Here is an 11,960-nt window from a genome sequence, read left to right as displayed (position 1 = left end):
AACTGATTGCAGTGATAGTTGCACAACTCTGGATTTATGACAAACCATCTAATGGGGTGCTTGGTTGGCTCGTTGGTTAAGTGTTTGACTTCGGCTCTGGTCATGATTTTACGGGTCATGAGTTTGAGTCCTACATTGGGCTCTGGGCTGACAGCTCAGAGCCTGGAGCCTGCTTCAGATTCTGCGTCTCCCTCTCTCTACCCCTCGGCCCACCTCTGTATCGCTCTCAAAAATAAATAAAACATTAAAGAACTTAAAAACAAAAATCATGTAATAAAACACCTTAAACAGGTAAATTGTAACGTAAATTATGTCAGTAAAGTTATTTCCAAACAATCTTTTAAAAAACAATGCTACTGATAATCATTTTATATATAACTAAGAAGCCTAATCCTTTGACCCATGGTCCTTAGCACAGGGTACACACACACTAACTGTTTTGGTGATGACTGTGTAAAAAAATTTTTTTTAAGTTTATTTATTTTTGAGAGAGAGAGAGCACAAGTGGGGCAGGGACAGGGAAAGAGGAGGGAGAGAAGTTCCAGAGCAGGGTCCAGGTGCTGATGGCAGAGAGCCTGATGCAGGGCCTGAACTCACGAACCGTGAGGTCATGACTGGAGCTGAAGTCAGACAACTAACTGACCGGCCACCCAGGCACCCCGGGGAGGGTTGTTTGTAGCGCAGCTGTTGAGACGTGATGGCTACACTCCTTTGAGTACCTGACCACTTGGTCAGGTATTGTCGGTGATCGCCAGCCCTCCCCAAGGATGGTATCATCTTCTGTTTCTCCTGCTAAACCATCCTCCCCGACTCTAAGAATCAGATCATTTCAAAGGGTCATGACCATTTACAATGATCTGTAAGATTGCCTTTATCAACAAGTAGTTTCTGGCACATTGGGGATTGAAACTGGCTTCTTGGCAATTTGGTGGTTATAAGAATAATACTAAAAGGGCATGTGGGTGGCTCAGTCGGTTGAGCCTCTGACTCTTGGCTTCAGCTCAGGCCATGATGCCAGGGCTGTGGGATCGAGCCCCCGCACCACGCCCTGTGCTGAGCATGGAGTCTGCTTACGATCCTCCGCCCCTCTCCCCTGCTTGTGCTCTTTCTCTCTTTAAAGAAAAAAAAAAAAAACACTAAAGCCAAAATAAAAGGTGACATTTACCAAGTGCTTACTATGTGCAAAGCGCTGTTATAAATACCTTACATGTAGTTATATATGCAGAAGCTATAAAATTGTTTTGTGAGACTAAACAGCTCAATTTAAAATGTAATAAGCTCTTGCTATGTGCGAGACTGAAGCATGACAAAGATGAGCTTACGAGAAAAAAAAGCCACAAATTCTGAATTATCTTTTACCGCATAATAGAAGCCTGTGCTCCTTTTAAGTAATTCGGAAACCCAAAAAGCGCTGAGAGTCTACAATTCTCTTGATAACTCATTTGGCAGCAAACAATCTTACCTTAATTGGTGACAGGTTATTTAGAGGCATTTTCTTAATGTGAATATGCATTCATTTTGTTGCACATATATATGTGTTTGATCGCGGGGTCTGCCTCACACTTCATCAGGGTATTACATAACATGAATAGGATTTCAGATCTCTTGATTCTTGATTCTTCGTTTGTAAATACACACACAGACGCATGTCATTGCAGTCAAGCGGTTGTTTCTGTTTCGAAATCAGCACTAAAGATGGTTCCCCAAAGATGGATAATGTAACAACCTTGTGACAGCCATAGTTCTCATTCTTTTTATTCATTCTTTAAAATCAAGAAACACTCATAAGATACTTCAAAAAATGTAAACCATGTCTTTGTCCATTGGCTGTGATTCTAAAAAAAAAAATGGTGAGAGGACTGTAGCGAAACATGTTTCTCTGTGGAATGTGTAAATTAAAACCATGTATAAGGAATCCACATTTAATAGGATTAATTTAACATAATAACCATTGATTACTACCAAAGGTCGCATCAATGACACAAAGTTTTAGGCACTATTTAAAAAAAGACAAAAAATTTACCCAGAGAGATAACAATAAGAAACATTAACTAAAAATAATCTTAAAATGGTTTCTCTTCTCTTCATTTATTTTCTATCGTGATTATGTGTAATAAGCAAAGCGGCATCTGTGATGATTGATACAGATCGTCACAGCTCAGCACTCCTGTGTCTACTATCATCAGTCACTAGGATTATAGAAACACCAAGTCACATGACAGTTCGCCCAAGTTGGGGAGAACGGTTTGCTAGTTACTTTAGTATCAGGTGGAAATTGGTTGTTCAGGAAAGTTTAGTGAAAATATCAGGATTTAGAAAGATTTTTATTCGGAAGCAGAGACGGCTTCTTATCAGCTGTGGAGTTTCCAAGAGCTAGCTTCTTCTTGGGAACATTTTCTATTTTAAAATACAAAGGATGTAACTTTATAGTCTTTCTTCTTTTTTTTTCCCTTAAAGATTACATGTTTCCCTTGCATTTCCAACTAAATCTCTCCAGGCAGTTATTGGGGAACAAATGATTAGCTTATTAAATGGGTCTTTAGTCTTTCACATCTTTGTCACTTGGTCAGACCTAAGGAAATTATTCAAATATAGTGCACTCTTTGAAGTCCGTGAAGCTTTGTACTTGATTGAACCAAAGACAATATAAAATCAAAAGCACTCTTAAAAGGATATCATTAATCTATAGATTCAGTTTTTGAATACCGTAAAGTTGGATAAATAGATTGGGAGTCTTCCTAACAATAATAAAGGCTGCTTTGGTCGCCTCTAGAAACAATCATGGAGTACTTTGAGGCTTTGGATATTTAGTGTAAACTCTCCAAGAAATCTTGTTCGCTACCCTTATGTACATAAAGGCCACATTTAAAAGCATTCTGTTTACAAAATCATTTTGGCTTCAGCTTACCATTTAATGAACATCACATTACTATATGCACTCAATGCGTTAATATAGTTCAAGATGAGAAGCATTTGTTGGGGACAAGTGTATCATATGGTCAGATAGTTTCTCATTTCCTTTTTTTCATGTTTATTAAAAATACTTAGTAATTAGCTACATCATCCATTAGTTTTAAATTTTAAATTTAAATAGGTTTAAATTTAAATTGAGTAATTGAAATTAGATACTTTCAGTGATATCTGATTCGAGTCTACCTGACTTCTAAGACGCTTAGTCAAAATGTTTTGCCTGGAGCAAATATTTTTACTATTTTGGTGTCACTAATCCATATTCTCCATAATGATGTATAAGAAAATAGTCAGTTATTTTATATATCTACCTATATGGATAAAGATATCTGGCTAAGGTTATAGAGACATTTGGCAATCTTGTGTAAGAACTCTGATCCTTGTAGTTATCATTCATTTTAATATTTTTATACCACAAACCACCCTTCCATAACCTCAAAGTGATATGGCCCAATTTTAGTATTTTGTGGATTCAGGTAGACCACTTTTTCCCTTTTCTTCACCACACACACACACACACACACACACACACACACACACACACACCTGACACAGCATGGTAATGGGAAGAACCCCAACCAAGGTATAAAGAGAACCAGACATCTAGGCTTGCTTCTGTGCATGTGTGACCTTGGTTAAGTATCAACTTTTGGGGGCCCTGCATTTCCATTTGTTTCTTCTGCCTCCTTAGTTCTATTCTAAGTCTTGGAAAACATCAGACCTTTCAGCCTGAAGGTTAGTCTTATCCCACTATTAGTGTTATAAAGGGTGTCCACTGGAAGTTAGATCATACTTTATATTTTAGCTACTTAACTTTACAAGGAGGCACAGATGCCTGTACTAAGACTGTTGTTAGATGCCCAGTTTTTGAGGTGGTGCCATTTTGGACCACTGTGAAATTGTAATTTATCATTGTAGCCATGAATATAAGCTGCTTCACATTTCGGGGGACAGGTATTCCTATCTGATCATTACCGTTTGAACTCACTCGAGTGAAATTAATACAAGGGGATCAAGAAACTGTTGACAATACAACTGTTCAAAATCTTATAGTGATGTTATCATTTATATTCTTCTCTCCATAGGCACTATTAAAAATACTTCCATGAACCTAGAAAATGTATAATTATTTAAGATATAATTAAATAGCTACTTCAAAGATGCACAAAAACACATTCAAACAGGACTCCTGATGGAATTACGTCTCCTGGGATTTGCCTTCCTACAATTTCCACTTGAGAGGAGCAGCGTTCCAAGGCAAGAGGCCACGAGGTAGACGTGAAACCAAGAGACCCCTCAGGCCCAGGAAAGCATGCACTTTCTTCTGCTGAATGTGGAAATGGGAAAGAATATGAGGAAACGACATTCTCATCCATTGTAAAGACAGTGGTACGCCCATGAGGGGTGACGCCAAACTCATATTCGCATAATGCTTTCTCTATTTACAAAGCTTTTCCGCATGATTCACTTGATTCTCAAAATTATTCCATGAAACACAATAAACGGGGTTACTAGCTTCGTCTTACGGTTAAGAGAACAGATGCTTAGTGAGGGTAAGTGACTTGCATGGCTGGTACATAGTACAGTGAAGACAACCTCAGAACCCAGGTATCCTGATTTCTCCTTACATATCCTTTACACCGTATCACTTCGGTTTTCAAACAAATGAAGCTACTATAGGTTAACGGTAAACGTCCTGATTCCAAAAAAGTGGCTGCATGTGGTGTCCCTTTGTGATTAGGAATGCTTTGCAGGACAGAAATGTATGTTTTAAAATAGTGTCATCAACACGTCCCTTCCAGGAGGAGAATTTAATCAATAAGTTAAAAATTGATAACTCAAAAGCCATCTTATAGCCTGAACTCATTATTCTATCCTTAACTTTACTGAAATGCAATTTGAATGCTAAACACATCAAACATCTAACCAATCGTCCTTGTCCAGAAAAAACTTTCCTATACTTTTTTGTCCCAGAATGGGGAAATTCAGAAACTTAACTCAGACCAAAAAACGATCACTAAGAACATTCCATATTTACCTATATTGATAATTTTGACAATAGTTCAAGGTAACTGCACTTTCTTTGAAAATGTCAGCATATAAATTAATTTTTCTCATCTAAATAGGGACAATATACCATAACATCAGAACACTCGCTGATGAATGGTCCTTCATTTTTATTTTTACATTTTATCTGCGACAAAATGTTTTGCTTGGATCTTTAGATATCTTTACAACACATAAATCTATCAAGTGCAATAAATCAGAGAACAAAAAGGAGTATAAAACCTATTTTCTTATACTGAGGTAAATTAAGGGAGGGTAAATATTTCAAAGAATGGTTAAAAACCCGACACATTAAATGTGGAATTGTTATTTTCCTCCATTTTTGTCCTAGTTGATGATACCTCTGAGATTGTTTCCTTTGTAAGCAAACACTGCACTTTTAAATCCACTTTGCTATTCAGCATTAACAGATTAGCTCAGGAGAATGTAATTCCTGATAAAATCTTTTCAATCAGACTATATGTGCACAAAAAAACCATTTCAAACTGTCAAGAAAAATGAGCAATATTGATATATGTGGACATTAAGGTCAGCTACGCGCTAACAACGTGAGAACGGGGATCATTCCGCGGACACTCCAGTTTCGAGAAAAGGTTGTCTGCGGGGCCTGATAATTGAGCAAAACACCCCATCCGCTAGGGTAACCAGCAAGCATAGTGCTCCGATTTAAACACCTTACAAAATGGCATTAGCCTGGGTTTATAACCCTTCCCTCAGTGCTCTCATTGCGTCTCCTGCTGCTGTGACCGGTGCTGTTTATCCCAGGATCACACCCAATCCGCTCACCGTGGTTGTCCCGCCGGTCTCGGGCCGTCGGAAGTCAGCAAAAGCACTCTTTCCTGGGTTTTACTGCTTCCTCAGAAGAATGCACAGTATTTGGAACAAAACCACTTTTAACCCCCTCCCAGCCATCTTGAATACAAATCTCTCCCCTTTTGATAAGTTCGTATATGTCTCTGGTCAAGATCGTAAAGGATTCCTCCACGTTTGTGGCATCTTTTGCTGAGGTTTCTATGTACTTCATACCACAGTCTGTCGCCAGCTTTTCAGCCTCCTCCCTGGTAACCTGCCGTCGTGAAGCCAGGTCGCATTTATGTCCCACCAGCAGGAATACAATCCGAAATGGCTGCACGTGCATTTTTGCTTCTTCCAGCCAATCTTTCACGTGTTCAAAAGATCGTCGGTTGGTAATGTCAAATACTAAAAATCCACCAACTGAGTTGCGGTAATAAGATCGAGTTATTGACCTGAAAAATAAATAGAAAAACAGGTTGTGAAAGAACAAGTTGTTCTGCTCCCACCATAATAAAATCGGAAGGTGACATAATGTGACTGCACTAGAATTTACAAACCAAATAGGAAGTGTCTTAAGTGAACAAAAATATTTTGAGACTAAGAGGCAAGCCAGTTTCATCCACTGACAGAACATTGAAGTGTAGTTATTATCAGATACATAAACATGGTATGTTAGCTTACACTTAAGGTTATTTATTTTTATTTTAAATTATTAAATTTTATTTATTTAATAATATTAAATTTATGAATATTTTAAATTATTAAAATTTATTTTTATTTTAAGACATCTGATAGAGGGGGCGCCTGGATGGCTCCGTCGGTTGAGCGTCCGGCTTTGGCTCAGGTCATGATCTCAGTTTGTGAGTTCAAGCCCCATGCCGGGCTCTGCTGACAGCTAAAAGCCTGGAGCCTGCTGCAGATTCTGTGTCTCCTTCTCTCTCTGCCCCTCCCCCACTCACAGTCTCTCTTTCTCTTTCAAAATAAATAAACATAATAATAAAAAATAAAAAAGTATCTGATAGAATAATTATTACATTACTGTAATTAAAAATAGGAAGACAGAAAGATTTGGTGAAGGGCAGAGGTTGCCTAACAAACCAGGTCTTAACAATCTCTCTGTCCCTGTCATCTAATTCAAGGAGCCCCTCTCTCCATCAGTTGGGGAAGAAGAAACAAAGCCAAGCCTGTTATAACGTGAGGTATAGGAATGGTCCTGTGCGTGCGTATTCAAGAAATAGGAAGTTGTTTGCTCGTGGGCTATGAATCTGTGCTAGGCATTCATTCCATTTGCCCCCTAAATCTAGTGTGTGCTCTCCTCTGGGCATTAGGAAGCTGTCATCTACAGAAAGCTTTTCCAAACTCCCTTGCCCTTGGGTTTGCTGTGGGGCTTAGCCAATGGAAGCATCAGCTGGTGACCAGGCAGGAGGGAGGTCAGGGTATCTACCCTTCTCTTGGTCTCCCCAAGTAGCAAGGCCGTACTATTTTATACCTCTTGCTTTTACATGTATTGTTTCTCCTAGAATGTTTTCTACCCTTGCTTAGCAAAGTCCTGTTTCTCCTTCAAGAGTCAGCCCAAAAATCATAAATATGAGAAGCCTTCCTTGTCACTGACCTCTCGTTCCCCACCTCTCTTAGGCAATCTCTTATCATTCCGTTGAGCCTTTGGCATGCTGCCATTATGATTACATCCATTTTCACAATATGCTGATTGCATTGACCGGTGTGTATCCCACTCAATTCAAGGCTCCTTGAGGGTCAAACATTTTTCCTCTATGTATCTAACAATCTTTTGCCTGGCAAATGATAGATGCCACTTAAATTCTGTCATATTAGATTAAGTAACCTTATCGGAGAGGGAAAGTGCTAAATGCTGTGGGAGGCAGAGGTCACATATGTCTCAGTTTCCAAGTTGTCAGTGACCTTGGGCATTGAGATGCTCCTCAAGTGAACTCCTAGGTTACTCGCCTGACCACCAGAGATCTCTGTGGAAGGCCAGTGGGTCATGGGTCACTGGTTCGCTCTCCACCTCTTGTGTGCCTTCATTATCTTTCTTGCTGAAATCACAGCTCAGCTCAGTGACCCTCTACTGCACGTACTGTTTGCTGTGGAAGTGTGAAGAAAGAATGTTACCTCTTCTTTCTTTCCCCTTCTTTTGCTTCCCTGTTTTTCCTCAGAACTCCTAGCAGAGAGATTCTCAACTGACTATGTTAGGAATATTTTCTCAAGGACTACTGTGTTATACAGTCACTGACATTAAGGAAATTCTCGAACTCTCTTTGGCAGGCTACAAATAATGCAGTTCATTTAAGTTGCTGCTTTAAAAAAAATTGAGGGATAATTTGTTCTTGTTTTGCTCCTCATCTTTATACATGTGCACTAAGGTAGACATGCAGCACCTTAAGCGAAACCTAATTAAGGCTATGTTATTGGACTGAAAGCTTTAATTTACTCAGCACTGAGTTGGCACTACTTTTGTTCCCCCTCTTCTTTAATTTACCATTAGTTTAATTTATAAAAACACACTTTTGTGGTTGAAAACTCAATGTTGAGATGCTCACATATTAGGCAGCGGCATGCCTTATGCTGGGGAAAATGCCATGTTTTCCAGCCCTGTGTATTTAATTTTGCAAACATACATGGAATACAGTTGACAAGTCATTATATAGAGCAAAATTATAGCAAAGTATATGCCATATACACTATAAAAATAGCCTTTATTAGAGAGTAGTTGGGGTAAATGGTCTCAATATGACATCTGCCATTTTCTATAGTTTCTGTGTGAGTATGGATATTAGGTTTAAAATTCTGATATGGTTCGGTTTCAGACTGAGATACAGTTGCCCCAGGAGGTAGGCTTTCCTAACACAATTGGGCGTCCCTATTGTCAATAATTTAGGGGGAGACACAGGCCTACAGACTGAAACTAGATCTTAAAAAGGAGCGTGTATCTTTCCCTGGACCTCCTTTCTTGCTAACACTTAGGTCTCTAGAAGTGCTCGAAAGTATTACAGGTAGGGTACAGATCCTAAAAGAACTACGTAGGTCAGCTTCCCTATAAAGAATGAGTTGATGATGGTAACAATTTTTTAAAAAAATTTTTAAATGTTTGTTTATTCTTGCGAGAGAACAAGACAGAGTGTAAGCAAGGGAGGGGCAGAGAGAGAGGGACACACAGAATCTGAAGCAGGTTCCAGGCTCTGAGCTGTCAGCAGAGCTCAATGTGGGGCTTGAACTCATGAACCGTGAGATTACGACCTGAGCCGAAGTTGGACACAACCAATTGAGTCACCCAGGCGCCCCGAGTAACAATTCTTTATAAGCAACAACTTCTTGCTGCAGGTTGCTTTATAACTATTTCCTTCTGGGCTTTGAAAATCTCACTGAATGAATGGATTAAAGAAAAGAAAAATAAATTGGGGGAGGGAAGGAAGAAAGGAAGGAAGAGAAGCGAGGGAGAAATAAATGAATGGATTCCAATCTGGTCTCAGGTGTGCTTTGGGAAAGTTAAGAGTTATGATGTCAGCCTCGGGCGAGGCTGGGAAGGGAGTGCAGCACCCCCTAAATCCAGCATGATGGTGGTAAATGGGGAAGGTGAATCGTGGAAGACGGGCCTTACAGATACAACTTCTTAGCAGAACTTTGTTCCCCCCAAGCGGAAGACCTCCCCTTTTTTTTTTTAATGTTTATTTATTTTTGAGAGAGAGAGAACATGAGTGGGGAGGGACCGAGAGAGAGGGGGACACAGAATCCGAAGCAGGCTCCAGCTCTGAGCTGTCAGCACAGAGCCCATCACGGGGTTCGAGCCCACGGACTGTGAGATCATGACCTGAGCCGAAGTTGGATGCCCAACTGACTGAGCCACCCCGGTGCCCCAGAAGATCTCCTTTTGATTATAAAAGAAATCGACTTGTTCTTTGATACCTTGAAAACTACACTATTAGCAACTCCTTTCCCGTCTTCAAAGAACAGTCTCCTCTCAGAATGTTTTCCCCTCTTCCATGCCTTTCCTGAAAGCGGCTCGATTTAATTTCAGTTTCTGATCACACGGCTTTCCCAGAAACATGCTGAAGTTGCTCATTCTGTCGGAGCAGGAGGAGGTGTGGCTTCTGCTTCCCCAGGGCCACTTCCAGAGAATTCTCTCCCAACCCCAGTTGTAAAAAAAAAAAAAAAAAAAAAAAAAATCCTTGCTCCTTTGAGGCCTCTGCCATGTCGCTCTATCGTCTGCTGTCATCTGCCAAGTGCTTGGTCATCCCCAAAAGCTGAAGACTTGAGCACTTTGCTTTGTTTTTCTTTCCATCGCACTTCCTGTCATTCTGCTCACTGATTTCAACACTCATTCGGATGAGCTGTCTGGTGTCATCTCTCAGTTCCCTGACTTCCTCATTTCTTTCTTTCTTTTTTAGATGTTCATTTATTTTTGAGAGAGAGAACGACCAGGAGAAGGGCAGAGAGAGAGAGAGGGAGATGGAGACAGAATCCAAAGCAGGCTCCAGGCTCTGAGTTGTCAGCACAGAGACCAATGTGGGGCTCAAACTCAGGAATCATGAGATTATGACCTGACATGAAGCCACTCGGGCATCTGTGACTTCCTCATTTCTAATGAACTATCCCCTCCATTCTGTCTTTCTCACTTACTTCCTTTTCATCATCAGAAATTCGCTACCTCCAAAACTGCAAATACATAGCCTATTTTTCGATCAAAATCTCAAAGCCTGAAGCATATTTTGGCTGTGATGATTTTAAAATATTATCAAGATGTGTAATCTACTGAGCAATTCCATTACTTTCTATCCATTAACACCCTCCTATTTTACTTCCTTCCACGAGACATCACGATAATTGTTCTCTTAGAAATATCTAAATTCCCAAGCTCCTCCCCCACTGCTATACTCATCTGGGAAAAGTACCTCCGGATCAGTCCAGTGTGTAGCCGAATGTTTCTAAGGAAGATCACTCAAGCAGGCAGGCTGGTGTCACTATGAATTAATTATAACCACTCCCAAGTAGACACTTGCTACTGCCGAGGGACTCTGCTGGGGTTAGGAGAACTCTTCTCCCTCACCCCTCACATTTAGGCTTCTACCATAGGAAGAAATAAGATTTCTCTTTCAAACTCTGTCTCCCCACAAAACGGAACTGGAGGGACACTTTCCATTGAAAGGAAAATGGCTGCTGTTCGGTCAGAGTCTGTTTCTCACATTGTGGGCAGAATCACTTGTTCAAGGCTAGTAGTCTTGCACACCATCCTTCTCCACTGCTTTCGGCTTTCTTTTCTTTTTTTAATTTTTTAAAATGTTTTTTATTTATTTTTGAGAGACAGAAAGAGACAGCATGAGCAGGGGAGGGTCAGAAAGAGAGGGACACATAGAATCCGAAGCAGGCTCCAGGCTCTGGGCTAGCTGTCAGCACAGAGCCCGATGCGGGGCTCAAACCCATGAACCGTGAGATCATGACCTGAGCTGAAGCCGGAAGCCAGATGCTTAACTGACTGAGCCACCCAGGCGCCCCTGCTTTCTGCTCTCTGAACCCAGGATATTGGGTTGCTACCTGTGAGAGGTAGGCAGGTGCCATGTCTATGCTCATCGCTGAATACCCAGTGATTCCCAAGTGCCCCAAGTGCCTGGCACAAAGTGTGCACTTCAGTACATTCTTAGTGAGGGAATAAATCATTGATTTCATAAAGCCATGAACACAGCCACCGGAGAAATAGGAGAAATGGCAGAGAGAATGAGAAAGTTTAAGGGCAAAAGATACTAGCGGTACAAGAAAAGAAGGGTGCCCAGCATTAAGATCTATTAGCAGTGTGTTATGTTCTCACATAATGTAACAAGTTCACTGAGTTGCTATGAGTGTGTCAGTGGCTAGAGAAGAGTGGGTCAATGAAATAGATACCACATACCCTAAATATATATCCCATGAAAATATAGTAGTCAGTAATCTCTGTGAAGTTTCTTGGGGGGGGGGGGGAGGGGATCTCGTAATCTGAAGCACGCTGTTAAAACCTCTCCAAAGACAAGTTGTGGTATCTTATGCCCTCTACCAAGAAGAAAACAGCAAAATACTTGGTGGGCCTTTTTGGATCCTGGAGGACATTAGTATAGTATTTGAATCTACTTCTCTGCAGGACA

General features: G+C 40.5%; 1 protein-coding gene across 1 annotated transcript in view; it reads right to left on the bottom strand.

Annotated features, from left to right (window-relative positions):
• Positions 1–1,730: 1,730 nt before the first annotated feature.
• The window catches only part of RAB39A (RAB39A, member RAS oncogene family), a 29,165-nt gene continuing 18,935 nt past the window's right edge, over positions 1,731–11,960 (bottom strand). Inside the window, exon 2 of the mRNA XM_029956489.1 lies at positions 1,731–6,284. Within this exon, the coding sequence (XP_029812349.1) occupies positions 5,858–6,284 (427 nt within the window). The 3' untranslated portion in view covers positions 1,731–5,857. The remainder of the gene's footprint in view (positions 6,285–11,960) is intronic.

The sequence above is a fragment of the Suricata suricatta genome, chromosome 11 (genome assembly GCF_006229205.1).
Source record: "Suricata suricatta isolate VVHF042 chromosome 11, meerkat_22Aug2017_6uvM2_HiC, whole genome shotgun sequence".
Taxonomy (NCBI): domain Eukaryota; kingdom Metazoa; phylum Chordata; class Mammalia; order Carnivora; family Herpestidae; genus Suricata; species Suricata suricatta.
This window is presented reverse-complemented; position numbering and strand designations above follow the sequence as displayed.